The sequence below is a fragment of the Eleutherodactylus coqui genome, chromosome 12, assembly GCF_035609145.1.
Source record: "Eleutherodactylus coqui strain aEleCoq1 chromosome 12, aEleCoq1.hap1, whole genome shotgun sequence".
Lineage (NCBI taxonomy): Eukaryota > Metazoa > Chordata > Amphibia > Anura > Eleutherodactylidae > Eleutherodactylus > Eleutherodactylus coqui.
The window spans coordinates 80682652-80703321 of NC_089848.1; the positions used below are offsets into that span (position 1 = coordinate 80682652).

Sequence of the window (20670 nt, forward strand, 5' to 3'; positions counted from 1 at the left end):
CGGACACACACGGACACACACGGACACACACGGACACACACGGACACACACGGACACACACGGACACACACGGACACACACACAACTACTCCTGGAGTCACCAGGGAGGGGGGGGGGGGGGGGGGAGAAAACTACTACTCCTGGAGTCACCAGGGAGGGAGGGGGGGGGGGGGAGAAAACGACTACTCCTGGAGTCACCAGGGAGGGGGCGGGAACACGACTACTCCTGGAGTCACCAGGGAGGAGGGGAACACTACTACTCCTGGAGCCACCGGGGGGACGGGGGGGGGGGGGGGGGGGACACTACTACTCCTGGAGCCACCGGGGGGGGGGGGGGGGGACACTACTACTCCTGGAGCCACCGGGGGGGGGGGGGGGGGGACACTACTACTCCTGGAGCCACCAGGGGGGGGGGGGGGGACACTACTACTCCTGGAGCCACCAGGGGGGGGGGGGACACTACTACTCCTGGAGCCACCAGGGGGGGGGGGGACACTACTACTCCTAGAGCCACCAGGGGGGGGGGGGGGGGGGGACTACTACTCCTAGAGCCACCAGGGGGGGGGGGGGGACTACTACTCCTAGAGCCACCAGGGGGGGGGGGGGGAGGGTACACTACTACTCCTAGAGCCACCGGGGGGGGGGGGGACACTACTACTCCTAGAGCCACCAGGGGGGGGGGGAGGGTACACTACTACTCCTAGAGCCACCGGGGGGGGGGGGGGACACTACTACTCCTAGAGCCACCGGGGGGGGGGAACACTACTACTCCTAGAGCCACCAGGGAGGGGGGGGAAACACTACTACTCCTAGAGCCACCAGGGAGGGGGGGGAAACACTACTACTCCTAGAGCCACCAGGGAGGGGGGGGAAACACTACTACTCCTAGAGCCACCAGGGAGGGGGGGGAAACACTACTACTCCTAGAGCCACCAGGGAGGGGGGAAAACACTACTACTCCTGGAGCCACTAGAGGGGTAGGGTTGCTACTCCTGGAGCCAGTTGCCGAGGGGGGCGGGGTAGAGGGTATTACTACTCCTTCAGCCACAGCGAGGTGTTGTGGGGGGGGGGGGGGGGGGGTACGGGGACACACACACACTTTTACTCCTGGAGCCACTAGCGAGGGAGGGGGGGGGGGGGTTCGCGACACTATTACTCCTGGATACACTAGAATAATGGAGTTAAAGACATATGTTGGGATATTCCATGCCCCAAACCACAACCCTTTTGCTTTGACTGGTATTTTTCCATGACGCAGGTGGCAGCCCAAGGTCACAACTAGTGATTGCGAATGGTGCCGCACTGCAACCTACAACACAACAGTTGCAAAATCTCTAGTTCATTTGTATTCTGGTCGCAAGTGACTTTTTCTAACATATACATCAATGTACTGTAAGGCCAAGCTCACACGACGGCGATTCACGGTGTGCCACCTGACATTGCTTACTTGCTGCAGTCTAGCCATGTACTATCTTGACGTGTATGCGCACGTAGTACATGCCAAAATAGCATGCGCTGTGATTTTTTTTGCGCAGGTATTTCACGCAGGTCGTGTGAGCAGCAACATGGCCGCCTATGGCAGATTGGGATGAAACTGAAAGGAAACAAATTAGATATTAGAAAAAAAAAAACTTTCCGACAGTGAGGGTGACCAATGAGTGGAACAGGTTACCACGGGAGGTGGCGAGTTCTCCTTCAGTGGAAGAGTTCAAACAGAGGCTGGACAAATATCTGTCTGGGATGATTTAGTGAATCCTGCACTGAGCAGGGGGTTGGACCAGGTGACCCTGGAGGTCCTTCCAACTCCACCATTCTATGATTTTAGATTGGTGCAGCGTACTACGCACACAAGAGCCGCACACGGAATATGCTGTACTGACACGGTGGTGAAAGCTCGGACTTGGTCACATACAACTGTGACTTTCCTGCAATATGGCTGTTTAAACAGCCAAATGCAGCTCTAAAAACAGTCGCACGACTTTTATGCAACATGCCGTGAAGCTGGGGGTGACTGTATATGGTGGCGCCACAGCTGCTACATAATGGCTGCTCTAACTAGGCAGAAAGGGTCTTCCGCCGCGCTGTCTGCGCTACGAAGAATGGAGTGGAGTTCATTAGTGTTTATTCACACTTGTTCTGAAACTACTGTATAAAGAGAGAGTCCTTGATCATGATGACAGAGCCTGCAGCAATGTCACCAAACAGGACAGACAGGTCCTCGGCCCGCAGGAAACACGTGGGACTGTTCACACTCCGCAGAAGAACGCCGGACTTACTTCATATATTATACAACATGTAGCCAGAATAGTAAAACTGGTGATTACAATGTAAATATCCTCCCCTCCCCCAGAGCAAATAGTCACAGCCTCGCCACATGGCACCTGGCGGCTTATATTTAGGAGAATTATATCTGTATTATTGCCCCATAATGTACCAGCACAAAATGTAAGTCTACAGCAGACAATCGCTTAAAAGGAAAGTATCCGCTATATAAGGGATGGCGAACCTTTTAGAGACCAAGCGCGCAAACTGCAACCCAAAACCCACTTATTTATCGCAAAGTGCCAACATGTCATGGGGCGGGGCTTATCACAGTGTATGATTTTTACCACTGTCGTTCTAAAAAAGGACAGGGCTGTTTAAAATAGACAGGGTGCAGATTTGGACAGCTTTTTTGATGCGAAAATGCTGCAGAATTTGCCACCAAAATTTCCGCTGAGGACATTCTGCAACGTTTCCGCCACGTGTAAACATACCCCAGCAGTGATAGTAACTCCCAGAGCGGCCCCCAGTGGTAATAGTGACCCCCCCCCCCCTCCCCACGGCGGCCCCCCTAGTAGGAATACTGACCCCACCACGGCGGCCCCCCTAGTAGGAATACTGACCCCACCACGGCAGCCCCCCTAGTAGGAATACTGACCCCACCACGGCGGCCCCCCTAGTAGGAATACTGACCCCACCACGGCGGCCCCCCTAGTAGGAATACTGACCCCACCACGGCGGCCCCCCTAGTAGGAATACTGACCCCACCACGGCGGCCCCCTAGTAGGAATACTGACCCCACCACGGCGGCCCCCTAGTAGGAATACTGACCCCACCACGGCGGCCCCCTAGTAGGAATACTGACCCCACCACGGCGGCCCCCTAGTAGGAATACTGACCCCACCACGGCGGCCCCCTAGTAGGAATACTGACCCCACCACGGCAGCCCCCTAGTAGGAATACTGACCCCACCACGGCGGCCCCCAGTAGGAATACTGACCCCCTGTGAGACCCATATACTTAGCCACTCCTCCTCATGGAAGCGCAGCTGCCGTGGAGGGGGGGGGGGGGGGATCTGACCCTGGCCGCGGCCGAGGACCCCGTGTTACCTGTTTGGGTCTTCTCTGCCCTCAGAGCGCTATTGCGGGCAAATTATGTGTGCCCAAATATGCCCATGTTAAGCCGGCCTTAGGGGGTTCACGTTAGTGTCAGAGGATGTCGCTGTGGTTTCCAACATGCGCAATCCAATCCGCCCGTGGACATGAGGCCTTAGTCAGTAGCTAACAAGCATTGGTGCTGCCCGGCTCTCTTAATCCTTCCATGCTTCTGAGATTCACCCCTATAATATGTTGTGGAATTGCCATTTAAAAGTAACAAGTCATCAAACAATGACCTATTGTATAAATTGGAGGGGGGCGGGCGTTAGGTTTTTAAAAATTTGTGGCGATTTGTTTTCAATTTCCAATGACAATGTAGGTTTTAAAAATTTCTAAAATCCTTCTTTTTCACTCTGATCACATAGTCTGATACTTCCCACTTCCCAGTTCTGTGGAGAGAACTTTTCAGCAGCCATTCTCATCACAGGCATGATTAGAATGAAATATATTAATGGTTTCATTTCCATTTGCAATGTTTTCACTCATGGGATGTGGCGTGAAAAACAAACAATAAAAAACAACAAGGCATGTCCTATCTTTCTGCATTTTTAACAATTTTTTCTCACCCATATTTCCCCATGGAGCCTCTCTTTTATCGCATCACAATGTACAAACTTGCAATTTTCGTGCAATGCGGTTTTAACATTTAAAAACTCCCATTGAAAATCGTGGGCGGCAATCATGTGATGCGCTATTCCCCCCCACCAAAGAAAAAAAAATTTGCTGATGCTCAAAATAAAAATAAAAAAATCACCTTAAGAAAGCCAGTGTGCAGGAGCCCTTAGTGTAGGAACTCGCAAGACAATGAGGACCCTTGATAGGAGTTGTGAGCTTGTGTATTTTAGCCAAATTATCAACTCTGGCTGCATTGACACTTAGGGCTCATGTCCACGGGCAAAATGAGATTTAAAATCTGCAGCGGATCTCCCGCGCGCGGATCCGCACCCCATAGGGATGCATTGACCACCCGCGGGTAGATAAATACCCGCGGATCGTCAATAAAAGGGATTTTAAAAAAAATGGAGCATGAAAAAATCTGGACCATGCTCCATTTTCGTGCGGGTCTCCCGCGGGGACGGCTCCCGCGGGCTTCTATTGAAGCCTATGGAAGCCGTCCGGATCCGCGGGAGACCTAAAATAGGAATTTAAAGAATTTACTCACCCGCAGCGGACCGCGAAGCTCTTCTCTTCCTCACGGCCGCATCTCCCTTGCTTCGGCTCGGCGGATGTGCCCGGCGCATGTGCGCGGCACGTCGACGACGTGCCGGCGACGTGCCGACGGCGTAAGGAATTCATCCGCCGGCCGAAAAAGAAGATCCGGCCGTGAGGAAGAGCAGAGCTTCGCCGCCCGCTACGGATAGGTAAATTCTTATTTATTGTTATTTTCAGCGCTCATGTCCGCGGGGCAGGAGGGACCCGCTGCAGATTCTACATGTAGAATCCGTTGCGGGCCCGATTTTCCCCGTGGACATGAGGCCTTAGGGTTTTTTGCAGCACTTTTGAGCCGCACAAGAAAACAGCACGCCTTTTTTCCAAAATCCCATGAAGGTTAAAAAAACAAAATTAGAAAAAAAAATAAAGTGTGAACGCAGCTTTTTCATACTTTTAATTTTCCAAAAGCAGTCCAGCTGTAAGATGATGTGTGAGCCGGGAGTAACTGTTGTGGGCTCCCTTCACACTTGCGATATCGCCACGAAAAATCACAACATTTTTTTTTCATGCAATTTTTGAGTGACAGCACTGTTTATTCTCACTAAAACCTAGCTGCCGCTCGGGATTTTCTCATGCGTTTTTTATTGTGCGATTTGGCCACGATTTTTTAACGCAAAAGTCAATAGGACTTTCTAGTGTTAAAAGCTCATGGCACAAAAATCCCAACTGCGATGCGATAAAAAAGGAAGCTCCATAGGAAAACATGGGAGATTTTTTTTTTAAAACGCAGAAAGAAAGGACATGTCATGATTTTTTTTAGCAGCATCGCATGAGTGGAAAAAACAAAAACAAACAAAAAAAAGCAAAATGTGAAGGAAACCATTGGTTTCATAATTCTACAATTTTCTCGCTTGCGTGCAGGAGCCCTTAGGCCGGGTTCACACAAACACGGGGAAAAGAACACATCTGGAACTCATTAGACAAATTACCCATTTTAGTGGTGCGACTTTGTGCCCTGCGCACCCATGAACAGTACAGTAAAATACATTGGTACATACGCAAAAAAAGGCCTTGTTCAGTGTGCAGATGCCTTGTGTTGAGGCACGCAATTGCGCATATGCTCATGTGAGCTATTTTACAATTCAAACTGGAACAAGAACCGAAGGAGACATGAGACGAGGAAACTGCCTGCTGCGCTCAATTATTTAGGTGAAATAAAACCCACTCTGCTACATTACAGCCGCTACCAGGCCAAGCGCTGGAAATCACAGGGAACCAATCAGACCCCTGGGGGTCCGGCTAATAATGCTCAACTATATGGGATCAAAAACGTTAAGTATATTATATCCAAATGTGGCACCAGCCGCTCCGAAAGCCCTCAAGATTCTGTCCATCCCCCTCCTGCTGACCATTAGCCATACGTGTAGACTATACCGTCGTCTGCATGGAACAGAAGTCTTAGATACATATATATTATCTATACATACATCCCTATAGATCTTGGGTCAATAGAAGGCAGTAAAATAATTGGTGCAGATTTTTTTGCCAAAGTCCTATAAATATGATATATTACACATACACACATTATTATATATTGGCATATATGCGGCAATCACTGAAGTATAGGTCACCGGAATATAAAGCAGCAGAAACATACAGACCATCATATAAATGCTCCTTTTAGGCCGTATTTCCACGGACGATATTCTCACACAAGTTTTGAACCTTGAAAGATGCATTAAAATAGACCCCATTGCTTGCAATGCTTCTTATTTACACGGACGATTTTTCTCCTATTTACCCAAGTGTCTTCCACGAGACTAGAACCTGCGGATGTGTGATCTCCCACAGAACACGTTTGCGGTGCCAGGGTCTGTGCAATGCGACTTGCTATCGGCTGTGGAAATACAGCCTAAAGTAATGACAAGTAGATCTGCACACAGATTAGTTAGACTCTGTTATATGTGGCACCTTACGCCAACACCTGCAATGGCGGACAAGCCTCTATTCACACAGGTGAGTTTGCACACAATTTCTGTGCATTGCAAGACTTATGTGAAGGAGTTATTTTCAATCGGTTAATTTACATGAGGGTTTTTTCGTGCGTAACGATACTGCAAGGACAAAAAAAACCGCAGCATGTCCCATTTTTGGACAATTCAGTTATCTTCCATTATTTGCCATGGGAGGGAGGAGGAGGAGGGGGGGGGGGGGAGACGACTCAGACTGATGTCCCACTTGCCCATGTAAATACGGCCCTAGGGCTTATTCACACGAGCGCTTTGAGCTGCGTACTACACATGGATAATTTGCGTGTGCAATACGCAGTGAATAGAACTCATCTTTATTTTTACTATTGAGACAACATGCGATTTCCATGTGCAGCGATGTGATGTGTTTTTCTCGCAAAAAGCATTGCAATTACACAAAGGGTGAATATATATCGCAATTAACTGTGTACATACAGCCTAATATCTGTTCCAGAAAACAATGCCCACCATGAGAAACACTACAAAAGTTAAGGTTATTTCCAGAAGTAGCGCCCCCATGGGCTATTCCTGGTATTGCAGCTCAGTCCAATCTCAGGAATTTCCAAAGGCCATGTGCACAAAGCCAATCGGTCAGCACATGAGGTCCCTGTAGTTCCGCATATCAGTCTACAAGCCTTCTATGTGCTGCCATACACCCCTGTATTTTCCTATAGAGGCAATGCTTCATGGGAAAAATACATCTACTACAGCATACAATGGAACATTCCACAATGGGATTGGATGCAGATGGACATACTACATGGGCCATAGGGGTGCTGTATTACGAGTACATAATAACCCCATAATCCATTTCCATCAGTGGTCTATATTCACATTGAGCCGCAGGGGAAATAATAATAAAATAGATCATAGAAGGTGAAGAGGATACAATGTATCAAGTCCAAGCAATAGAAATAAACACTGGTAGATGATAAACAGTACATGATACAATGTAACAAAGCAGGAAAGGTTAGTAATACATATATTATATGTACACAGACTGTATATATGCTACACAATAGAGCCTATAGATATATGCTGCGGGAGCAGCAGCTTCTAGAACATGATAGAAGCCCCCCATCTCCTGTACCAGCAATGCTAAGCTAAAAATACCAAGCTGGTAAGAATATCCTGTTTATCAGCAGGATATTGATCTGCCTCCCTGCTGCAACCCAATCCAGGCAGGCAGAGGGCTGGAACTTTCCCCAGCAGCTGATGAATGGGGGAAGCAGGTGCAGAGCAGGACCCTGGTGCTGTGATGCCCCCCATTACCATCTGATCAGCAGCAAGGATGGGGACCCCAATACTCACAATATACAGCAGGTTGAGGACACATAAGGAGTTCTTGGAGCAGGTGAAGCCACCACACACCATGTTGGCTGCTTGTAAGTTTTTAAGGCTCCCTCTGTGTTGATGTCCCCCCCAGGGCCAGCAGAGAGGGAGGTGAGGGTCCGAGAGGCTGTGGGATGCGACAGCTGTGACCAATGTCTCCCCACCTCTTGTCTTAGGTGGAGAATAAAAGAGGAGGGTGGTTCTTTTTCTTACATATAGTCCTATTATAATAGCTTGTTATGAGCGCCCTCTGGCGGCCAGCTCAGGAAATGCTGGCTCTACTGATAAGTGAATGAGTTGTTACAATGTAACCCAATAGGTTAACCCTTTCCTAAGCTAAGGCCAGCAATTATCACCTGTTTCTGTTTTCTTCCATATTGTGCCGCACGTTGAAGTTAAAGGGAACCTGCTCGATGATATTAAGGATGGGCGCACACGACCGTATGTGTAAACCGCTGTGTGAGTCACGCAGCGTTTTACAGCTATGGAGCCGGCCTATCGCTGCGTGGCACATGATCTCCCGCAACGCTGTAAGGCGCAGTCTGACTTGTTTCTTTTTTTTGTTTAAATTCCCCACTCTGTTGATGTTGGTGCATAGAAAACGTTGCACATACGCAATGTAAGGGCTTATTTACATGAGCGTATAGAGGCCGGCGTTTTCCCTGCCAGATGATATACGCTTCCATCTGAGCAGCCCCTCACCGGCTCTCTGCCTCTCTCCTCCCCTCCGAGCGGTTTGCAATGGGACCGGGTGGGGCAGGCTAAGCTCCACCCATCCCTTGCCCATAGCCAGCAATTGGAGTGGGCGGGACAGAGTGGACCTTAGCTCCACCCCTGCCCCACCCCTTCCATTGCAAACGCCGGCGTGGAGGAGAGAGGCAGAGAGTCGGTAAGGGGGGGTACTTCTTAGATGTAAACGTATATCCTCCGGCTGTGATAACGCCGGCCGATATACGCTTGCGTAAATAAGTCCTAATTGCGTATGGACAGCGTTGATTACTTCCTCATAGAGAATAATAGGGTTTCTTGCGTGTAATATGCAGCAAAATAGAACATACTGATTTCTTTTTTGTGCTTGCTTAATACGTTATGCATACATGCAAGGATGAGCGAAACACTGTAAGTCAATGTATGTGATTGTCCACAAATTACCGCGCATTATACTCGTGTAAATCTCGCGTGTAAGGCTGGATTCCCACGAACGTATATCGGCTCGGTTTTCACACCGAGCCGATATACGTCGTCCTCATCTGCAGGGGGGGGCATCTGTGGGGGGGGGGGGGGGAGGATGGAAGAGCCAGGAGCAGGAACTGAGCTCCCGCCCCCTCTCTGCCTCCTCTCCGCCCCTCTGCACTATTTGCAATGGGGAGAGGCGGGGCTAATTCTCTGAACTTAGCTCAACCCCCATTCCACCTCCTTTCATTGCAAATAGTGCAGAGGGGCGGAGAGGAGGCAGAGAGGGGGCGGGAACTCAGTTCCTGCTCTTGGCTCTTCCATCCCCCCCCCCCCCTGCAGATGAGGACGACGTATATCGGCTCGGCGTGAAAACCGAGCCGATATACGTTCGTGTGAATCCAGCCTAATACACATTCTAATACGTGCGTGAGAGCCTGGCCTAAGGGTGTATTCACCTGAATGCCTTTGTGCAGCGTATTGCACACTGCAACATTTGCATGCACAGCATGCAGTGAATAGAACCCATTGAATTTAATGGATTCTTTTACATGAGCGTATTTTACGCGCGCATTTAGTTTGAGCAAATAAATATGCAGCATATTCTATTTTCGTGTATAATCAATGGCAGCATGCTTGCGTGGGTTTTTTTGCACACGCAAATATGCATGACATGCTGTGATTTTCTTAACAGGTCGTGTAAAAAACAATTCACGTTTCTATAGATCTATTAACTGTAACAGGTCAGAAGTGATTAGTGGAATAATCGGTTCATGTCAGTATCGCTCCTATTTCACAAAAATCATTGTGAACCAGGATGGCTGATTCTGACTCACATTAAAGGGGTTGTCCCGCGCCGAAACGGGTTTTTTTTTTTTTCAACCCCCCCCCCCGTTCGGCGCGAGACAACCCCGATGCAGGGGTTAAAAAAGAACACCGGAGAGCGCTTACCTGAATCCCCGCGCTCCGGTGACTTCTTACTTACCTGCGGAAGATGGCCGCCGGGATCTTCTCCCTCCGTGGACCGCAGGGCTTCTGTGCGGTCCATTGCCGATTCCAGCCTCCTGATTGGCTGGAATCGGCACGTGATGGGGCGGAGCTACACGGAGCCGGCATCCTGCACGAGCGGCCCCATTCAGAAAAGAAGAGGACCCGGACTGCGCAAGCGTGGCTAATTTGGCCATTAGCCGCCGAAAATTAGTCGGCTCCATGGGAACGAGGACGCTAGCAACGGAGCAGGTAAGTGAAAAACTTCTTATAACTTCTGTATGGCTCATAATTAATGCACAATGTACATTACAAAGTGCATTAATATGGCCATACAGAAGTGTATAGACCCACTTGCTGCCACGGGACAACCCCTTTAAAGTCAATGGAAGTAAAAATCGGGTTCACTAATTTGCTCTCCAGAAGGTCCCCAATGCAGCCAAAGCCCCCCAAATTGCATGGGAATACAGCCACATACCTGGGGAGCATTATGCTTATGCCAAAAATTAGTAAAAATAGTGTACAGTGGGTTGGAGGGGTGTCAATTGTAGCACACATGTCTCACTGAAAACCCACATAGGGTCCCCTAGATAAAAAATTGCACCAAGGGAGACAGCAGGTGAGCTGCTTGTTTTAAAAGCAATGTCATCAATTTTACAAGGACAAATACTGCCAAGTGAACAGAAACAATGTAATGTGTATGGGCAGCGTATCATACAAGTGGTCAGGGCTCACGTTACGTGGTACGCAGAGAAAGAGAGCATGCTGGGATTACCACATGTGCATAATAGGTGGTGAAAACCTGGTCGTGGGCATGAGCCCTAACATGTTATACAAGTTAGCTCATGCTGTCCCCAATGTATGTGTGCCTGTATTATGTATGTGTATATAGAATTATTTTTTTCTTTCTTGGGGAAGCAAAGCATGCCTTGAGGCTTGTGTTCTGGATGTTTTAAAAATCTAAAACCCCTGATTACTAATGATCCATTGATGGGTCATTAAAAAAATCAGTAATGTAGCTAAAAGTGATGTACAAGGAGTAGCTGTGAAAAGGAGTGGTGGGTGGATGGGTCTGGAAGGGGGCCCCAAGCTAAACTTTTGCACCCGGGCCCATGAGCCTCTAGCTACGCCCCTGTTTGGACCGCCCAGTTGACATCTGTAGTGGCCCGAAGTCTGTATATCTGGCCCCTCCATGATAGTTATACTAACATGTCTTCAGTGTGGATGCACTGTGCAAATTGTCGTCTTTAGTTATGTGTATTGCACAGCTACAGCATGTAAAAGGTTAATGTCTGTGACTGGCTGGGATATGTCTGGAAAATGTAACAAATTGTCTTGTCACGTGATGTTGTATGATATAAATATGAGTGCTAGCCAAAGGGTGAGAGAGTCTGTTCTTCTGGGTTCCTTGAGAGAGAGACAGCCACATGGGGGTACCTTCAACCCTCATGTAGTGAAGAATGGAGGCTGAGGAGAGGTATCCTGATGTTCCTATCCCAGGACCTCTACCTTGAGTGAGAGTGGAAGATAGGAGCCCGCCATGCAATGTTCTGTCTTCTGAGTTCAAGTGAGTGTCAGCGGAGTGTTCGTTATACCTCTGGTGTGTGTGTCCAGGAGCGGAGTCGTACAGATAACTAGGACTGTAGGCCTGGTGTCATCCTGTGTTCTCCTACCTGAAATTGTTTTCTCCTGCACTGGTGTGTGAAGTCTGTTTTCTTGAAAAAGTAAATTTCCAGTCAATGTCCGTTCTCAGTGATTGAGGTATTCAAATATAACTGTGCGTGAGCTGCTTGAAGTGCCAAATTAGCCGTCCTCTACCACCTCAACCATCACTACCGACACATCCCCTACCCCTTGCTTTCTTCATGTTTCCTTTTTATCTATTTATTTAGGTTTTTTTGTTTACTTTCTAATGAAGTTTTATGTCACTTATCAGCTAACTTTGTAGTTTGCAGAAAACCATGGTATGCTGAATAAATCATAGTGGTCGGACGATGTCTGAGGCCACTGACATGCACTTTGTATTTTTGCTATTTCCCTGTTTGGGTTTCTTTTTGTTTTATATTGGCAAAAAACCCAGAGCTGATTAAATGAGCTGCAATCTCTAGGCAGCACGATATGTGAGAACAGAAGGGCAAACAGTACAGCTTGTATCTTTGTGAGCTGTTCCTGTTTGCATTCCCCAAGCCCGACTGCTAGTGCAGCATTTGAGGAGCGGGCCCACAGCCGAGGAGATGGCGAGATAGATAAGGATAATTATGTCATGGTGGCTCTACCATCTCCTCCCCTGGAGGTAGTTTGGGACCCATTCAAGTTACTGCATGGGGAGGTCACAGGGAAAAGTAACCAGGAGTTACCTTAAAGTTCTTTGTCACTCGTGACACCACCATTCCATCCTCTGTGGTGAATCTTGGTGAAGCAAATAACTTAGTCCACACACAGAGAAACTTTCTGGACAAACCGTGAACGGTCGGCACAGTAGTTTGGCACGATTACACGCATAGAAGGTGGTGTGGCAGGGAGGACTTTTGGGGTAATCCGGACAATCCACAGTCCTAGGTATCTATGTGATCCTGCTCCTGGTGACTCTCTTTCTCTCTCCACCACTCTACCGGTCAACACTCACGCTTCTGGTGCCTTTCTCTCTCAAGCAGGGGTCCTTTCTCTCTCTCTCTCTCTCTCTCTCTCAGTACTTAGTGGTAGCATTGGCACATCCTGGGTAGAGTAGGCCCAGGCAAAGCAGAAGGGAATCGCTTAGCTTCCTCCATTCTCCATACACAGACCAATAAATGTCTGCGGGGGTTACTCACTGACTAGAAAGCAGAACTTCTTGCACTCGCACCCCTATACTGCCCTTCTTTGAGTACACTCCTCTCTTTCTCCTTCTTCTTCTCCTACTTCTCTCTAGCATCCTTGCAACCACATATATATAAAACATAGTCACATGACACACAACATCATACATTTTCCAGACATAACCCAGACATTAAAGGGGTTGTCCCGCGAAAGCAAGTGGGGTTATACACTTCTGTATGGCCATATTAATGCACTTTGTAATGTACATTGTGCATTAATTATGAGCCATACAGAAGTTATCAGAAGTTATTCACTTACCTGTTCCGTTGCTAGCGTCCTCGTCTCCATGGTGCCGTCTAATTTTCAGCTTCTAATCGCCCGATTAGACGCGCTTGCGCAGTCCGGTCTTCTTCTTTTCTGAATGGGGCCGCTCGTGCCTGAGAGCGGCTCCTCGTAGCTCCGCCCTGTCACGTGCCGATTCCAGCCAATCAGGAGGCTGGAATCGGCAATGGACCGCACAGAAGCCCTGCGGTCCACCGAGGGAGAAGATCCCGGCGGCCATCTTCACCAGGTAAGTAAGAAGTCACCGGAGCGCAGGGATTCAGGTAAGCACTGTCCGTTTTTTTTTTAAGTCCCTGCATCGGGTTTGTCTCGCGCCGAACGGGGGGGCTATTGAAAAAAAAAAAAAACCCGTTTCGGCGCGGGACAACCCCTTTAACTCATTCAGTGCAACAGAGGTGCAATGCACATTACAAATGCACACTACACATAAAACACTGACAAGACAATTATGGAGGGGCCCCACTAGCTCTGGGCCCCTACAGTCCCCCCTACTTAGAACAAGCCGACCTCAGTGCCTCTTAAAACAGAGCGTATAATCCAGAGCTGGGTTTTTTCAGTGTTCTACTCATTTACATCTTGAGAACCATCTACACAGTCTTGGATAGTACAAGGCGAAACCTGTAAACACGATCTCCCCCTTTGGTTACTACTCAGGGCTTATCCATACCGGTGCACTCAGACTACCTAAAACGTCACTTTCTCTGTAAAGTAAAATATATGACAGCGTGTACAAAAATGGTATGGCCATAACCAGTGGAAAATTACTACTAGGCTTGAGCTCATTTTGAGGAAAAAAAATCCTTCTCGACTCCATATAGCAGTCAGAATAATCACTGGATCAACGTTTGAGTCCCTACCTAACTCCCAGACCTGATCAACAACCCAACTGGTCACCTCATGTCTATAGCCTGCTATATCGTAGCACTCTAAAAAGATGTCTAGTCCCCTCTTAGGCTAGGTTCTTACCGGGCGGATTCTCGTCGGAAATCTCGCGGTTTGGCCGCAGCAAAAAAACGCGAGATTTCCGCCAGGAGAACCGCTGCTGCAAAACCCGCGGCGGCTTTGAAGCGGCCCGGCCGCTTGCTCTTCCGCTGCGGCCAGCGCTCCCATAGAGGAGACCGCGGCCGCAGCAGGAAAAAAAAAATGGACATGCAGCGGCGGCTTCTGCCTGCTTAGCCGCAGCGGATTTGCCGTCCCGTGTGGACGAGATTTCTGAGAAATCTCGTCCACATGGCTGGCTAATCCTGGGATTAGCGGCCGCATGCGGATTTGCCGCGGCGAAATTCCGCACGGAATATCCGCGGCAAATCCGCCCCGTGTGAACCCAGCCTTTAACTCTTCTATGGATTTTGCCATCACCACGTCCTCAGGCAGAGAGTTCCACAGTCTCACTGCTCTTACAGAATTCTTAAAGAATTTCCTTTTGTGTTGGTTATGAAACCTGCTTTCTTCTAGATGTAGCGGATGCCCTCTTGTTACCGACGCAGTTCTGGGTATAAACAGATCATGGGAGAGATCCTTGTTTTGTCCCCTAATGTATTTATACATAGTTATTTGGTCGCCCCTTAGCCGTCTTTTTTCCAGCATAAATAATCCCAATTTTGATAGCCTCTCTGGGTATTCCAGTCCTCTCATTCCGTTTATTAATTTAGTTGCCCTTCTTTGAACCCCCTCAAGCACTGCAATGTCTTTCCTGAGCACCGAAGTCCCGAACTGTACACAGTATTCCATGTGAGGCCTGACAAGTGCCTTATATAGTGGAAGAATAATGTTCTAGTCCCTCGCCCCTACGCCTCTTTTAATGCACCCCAAAACTTTATTTGCTTTTGCAGAAGCTGACTGGCATTGATTGCTCTAGTTAAGTCTACAGTCAGCTGGAGCCCCCAAGTCTTTTTCCATATCCCTTTTCCCTAGCAGTTCCCCATTTAGTGTATATTGGTGACATCCGTTTCTCCTGCCCATGTACATAACCTTTCATTTATCAATATTGAACTTCATTTGCCATTTTTCTACCCAAACGCTCAGCTTATCTAGGTCCATTTGTAGCCGTACATTGTCCTCCTTTGTATTAATTATCCACTGCAAATATCGATATTTTACTGTGTAGTCCTATCAGGTCATTGATAAATATATTGAACAGAATGGGGCCTAATACTGAACCCTGTGTCACCCCAGTAGCAATGGTGGCCCAATCAGAGTACAATCCATTTATTACCACCCTCTGCTTTTTATCTCTGAGACAATTCTTTAACCAGCTACACACGTTTTCACACAATCCGAGCTGTCTCATATTATATATCAGCCTATTATGTGGCACGGTGTCAAATGCTTTAGAGAAGTCCAGATATACGAGATCAATAGACTCTCCCAGGTCCAGCCTAGAACTTACTTCATCGTAGAAGCTGATCAAATTGGTCTGACATGATGAACCCCTCATGAACCCATGCTGATGAGGAGTTATTTCTCCTTGAGGTATTCCTAGATAGCATTTCTCAGAAACCCCTTGAATATTTTTCTAATTATTGAAGTGAGACTTACCGGTCTGTAGTTACGAGGCTCTCTTTTAGACCCCTTTTCGTATATTGGAACCACATTGGCAATGCGCCAATCCAATGGTACAACCCTGGTCTCGATAGTGTCCATAAATATAAGAAATAGCGGTCTAGCTATCACATGACTTATTTCCCTTAAAACCCTTGGGTATGCCATCTGGACTCTGCAATTCATCGATTTTAATCCTCTTTAACTGGCTCTGCACTTCCTCCTGTGTTAGGCATGCAATATTTAGCAGGGGGTTCATTTTATTCCCCTGCATCTCGTGTGACATTTCTTTTTCATTCGTGAATACACTTGAGAAAGAACTATTTAATAGATTTTCCTTCCCCCCATCGTTTTCGATGGCTTCTCCTGCAGTAGTTGTTAAAAGGCCAGTGCTCCCAGAGCAAATCCTTTTACTGTTTATATAATTGAAGAATAGTTCAGGGTTATTTTTGCTCTCTTCGGCGATCAGTCTTTCTGCCTTCTCCTTAGCAATTTTGATGTTTTCTTAACATGATTTGTTCTTTTCCCTGTATGATTTTAGCGCTTCTTCCCTGCCTTCTTTTTTTCGTAATTTAAACGCTTTCTTTTTCTTGCTTATTGCTCCCCCTCACAGTCTTCTCAAACCACATTGGTTTCCTTCTACTTGTAGTTCTTTTATTTTTAATGCATATGAACTGCTCACATGAGGTAAATAGGATGTTTTTAAACTTCTCCCAATCGTTGTCTGTACTGTTATTTTTGAGGACACTGTCCTAATTAATTTTACCAATATAGTTCTGAGTTGATCAAAGTTTGCTTTACTAAAGTTTAGTTTTTTTGTCGCTCCCTGATAAGGCTTCCTATTGAATGACAGCTGGAAATTAATATATTGCAGTCACTGTTCCCCAAGTGCCCCTGCAACTGCACCCCTGTGATTCTGTCTGGTTTGTTAGTTAATAATAAGTCTAGAGTGGCCACTCCTCTAGTCAGCTCCCACACAAGTTGGGTAAGGTAGTTGTCTTTAATTATCCTCAATCACCCTTGTGAGATTTGCAGGTTTCATCTTCCCATATTATATCTGGATAATTAAAGTCTCCCATAATAATCACTTTATTGTGGTTTGACACCTCTTCTATTTGTCTTAATAGTAAGTTTTCAGTTTCTTCTGTTATTTTTGGTGGCCTATAGAAAACCCCTATCCCGATTTTTTGCGTAGCTACGTAAATGACGTAACTTTATCGTACCGTCATATTTAACTACCCGACGCTTGATCAATACGTCAGCGAGGGGGAGACTGGCGTCCCACGATGCAGGCTCCGGACTCCGTGACTACTAAATGTAAGTAATCCTATAAATAGAGATGCTTTGTTTTAATGTGTCATGCTTGAAAAAGGCACTGATATAGTGCTGAAACGCGTTGCAAGAATTTTTATTAGTCATATGTTTTTTATGTACTTATTGTACAATTAAATATATTTTCCTCATTGTGGAGACTTTTTAGTTTCCCTTTTGGTTTGCAAAAAACCCCGATTAAGAGCGCAGGAGGATTTTTTTACTGAGTTATATCTATCCCGATTTTAATGATTTTCAATGGTTTCATTCTCATTTGCAATGTTTTAACTCAAGCCAAGTTGCGATAAAAAAAATCTGCAATATTGCCAATTGTTTTCAATGTGGCCAGCAGTGGGGCCAGCCCCATTGAAATCAATGGGAAAACATCGCAAAACAGCCTCGGAATCCCCCATAGTGAGGAGAGACCGGGGGGCAGAGCTACACGGGATCCCCCTACATATCTCCCCATATTTGGAGAGATAGATGGTGGGGCTAGAAGGCTTTCTCAGGGCTTCCCCAAGAGCGAAGGCACAGGGCTAGAGGGGTTCTCATAGTGATTCTTCTCTAGCCAAGAAAGAGGGCAGGGTTAGAGGGATCCCTCTAGCCCTGCCCCCTCTCTTGGCTAAAGAATAATTACTATCAGAACCCCTCTAGCCCCGCCTCGCCCCCTCTCTTGGCTAGAGAAGAATCAATATGAGAACACCTCTAGCTCCCCCACCCCCGCTCTTGGGGAAGCCTTCTAGCCGCGCCCCCTATCTCTCCAAATATGGGGAGGTATGTAAGAGATCCCCTGTAGCTCCGACCCCTCTTTCTCTTCGCTATGGTGGATTACAAGGCTGTTTTGCAATCTTCTCCCATCAATTTCAATGGGGCGGCACTGCTACAGCCAGCCTTGTTGAAAACAATGGGCAATATCGCAGATTTTTTAAAACCCCAACTTGGCTTGAGTGAAAACATCGCAAATGAGAATAAAACCATTGAAAATCATTGGTTTCAAAATCATGGGTTTTCACTCACTCTTGCATCGCAAGAAAGTCTATCAAGAGCCCCAAGGCTGTTTTCAGACAAGCGTATGTTAGCTCCATATCTGGTACGTATTTTGTGATCTGTTATTGTAAATTTAGGTATCTGCACCAAAATCTTCACCAAACTGCAGGTTTTAACAATGATTTGGCACAGATTTGTTGTAGAATTTTCCACTGTAGCAAATCTACCATATGGAAACATACCCTGAGGTCGGTTTCACACCGCTGAGAATCTCGCACAAGTTTCGTGTGATGCGAGAGGCACGAATATGAACTCCATTCTTTTGAATGGAGTCATAAACATCAGCAGTGCTGTCCTGCACCGCGGTAAGAGAAAAAAAACATGGCAAGTCCTATCTTTTCACATTCCTCGAAACGCATCGTGGGACAGTAAGACACGTTGCATGGCGTGCAAAAACAATGGGAAACACTTGCTGATCCTCTAACGCACGTGAAAGCTGCGTCGGAGGATCGCTACTTCACAGGAGTGATGGGAGGGGTTTTTGCCAGAAATAAATCTTGCATCCGTGTGAAAACGCAGGACGGCAAATGCAATATCAGGCTGAGTTTCTCGGCTTGAGGTCGCGCTCGCCCCTTGTGTAGGTAGCCTAAGTTTATGTCCACATGGGGAAGATTTGCTGCAGAGTGTCCGCAGCAGATCCACAACGCAGAAACAGAACATTAAAAAAATGCACCATTTGTGAATTTTGACATGGATTATGGTGTGGAAATCTCATCCACTTTGCTACTTTGGACGAGAGAAACAGGACGGTCGTTTTGATGAATTGCCAGTCATCTACGCCATTCTGACCAAGTATTAATAGTGAGCCCCTCCCTATAGTGCTCTCATCTCCCCATAGTGGTCTCAGCATTAGTGACCCCCCCCCATAGTGGTCTCGGTATTAAGTGACCCCCTCCATAAGATCCCATTCTTAATAGTAACCCACTTAGTGGACCTCTAGCTGGGCAGCAACCCGACACCATCAAGCATTTAACTCACTCAGTCTATAGCTTCGGTCAGTCACAGGAACAGAGCGCCCCCTGGCTGCTTTCCATGACTTGGGGCACACAAGTATTGGTTTTAGGTTTAAAGGAAACCTGTCACTCATCAAGCAAGAGCTGGTCTGGGACCGCTTACCGGACTGTTCGGCATTGTAACCACACAGCGCAGGAAATTTTGACAGTCCAATTTACAAGATATGCTTCCTTTAGCTGCTACAACAGGACAACCTTTGAAATTAGCTCCACCTTTTGGTTCTGTAGCTGCCAGTGGTTTAGCGTCATAAGTAATTCCCTTTAAAAGTTTGACTTTCCAGGGCTGGTGACACTGAAGGATGGAGGACGGGGTCTGATCCTGTTGGAAACAGAGGACTCTCTGCTAGCTAGTAAAGGTCTTGGCAGTACTGGCACATCTCCATAAATATCATAGTGTCCTTAAAGGGTCATTAAAGGGGTTGTCCCGAGAAAGCAAGTGGGGGTAAGCACTTCTGTATGGCCATATTAATGCACTTTGTAATGTACATCGTGCATTAAATATGAGCCATACAGAAGTTATTCACTTATCTGCTCCGTTGCTGGCGTCCTCGTCTCCATGGTGCCGTCTAATTTCAGCGTCTAATCTCCCGATTAGACGTGCTTGCGCAGAAGGGTCTTCTCCCTTCTCTTGGGTCTCGGCACGAGCAGAGTTCTGGCTCCGCCCCCTTCTACGTGTCATCGCATAGCTCCGCCCTGTCACGTGTGCCAATTCCAGCCAATCAGGAGGCTGGAATCGGCAATGGACCACACAGAGCCCATGGTGCACCATGGGAGAAGACCCGCGGTGCATCGTGGGTGAAGATCCCGGCGGCCATCTTGGTAAGGTAAGTAAGAAGTCACCGCAGAGCGGGGATTCGGGTAAGTACTAAACTGTTTTTTTTTTTAACCCATCCCTTGTGTTTGTCTCGCGCCGAACGGGGGGCCTATTGAAAAAAAAAAAAAAGCCGTTTCGGCGCGGGACAACCCCTTTAAGCCTGAAATCCGCAGGTTATAACAGTCAGGAAGCGTTATGCGGCTGTGATCAGTCAGCCATATGATGCAGATGACTGGAGATATGTGATATATAGTAGTTATCATGGAAGGAGAGGCTTCTATTACTCATCCCACTGGGTAAAGTACAGTCAGCCTCTGCTCAGTCTGATATGGTGGGTAAAGGCCTTTTACTTGGCTCGATGATTCAGGGAGAATGTAAGTGAATAGAGTTTTAACAAACTGCATAAAAAAAATCTACTGTGAATGATTCAGCATGCTGTGGATATGAAAATCCCCAGCATGCCTGTTTGTTGCAGCTGTGCAGGCAGATTTTGCTGCGGATTTACTCTATGATGTATGATCATAACCTTGCAGAGAACAGGTAATGAAATTTACCTGCAGAACAACTGGAGAGAAGCCGGACTGAAAACCTAGTGTCCCTTTAAACTAAAGTGTTGTGCTGCTCTATGTAGAGTGGATCCAGAAAGTCTTCAGATCCCTTCACTTGTTTAACATTTTGTTATGGTGGGTCAGCAGCTCTAGGAAGAGTCCTGG

The 20670-nt window shown here is 47.3% G+C and overlaps 1 protein-coding gene across 1 annotated transcript in view; it reads right to left on the reverse strand.

Moving 5' to 3' along the window:
* TSPAN13 (tetraspanin 13) overlaps positions 1 to 8110 on the reverse strand; it is a 31384-nt gene extending 23274 nt beyond the window's left edge. Inside the window, exon 1 of the mRNA XM_066585543.1 lies at positions 7913 to 8110. Within this exon, the coding sequence (XP_066441640.1) occupies positions 7913 to 7975 (63 nt within the window). The 5' untranslated portion in view covers positions 7976 to 8110. The remainder of the gene's footprint in view (positions 1 to 7912) is intronic.
* Between the last annotated feature and the right edge of the window lie 12560 nt (positions 8111 to 20670).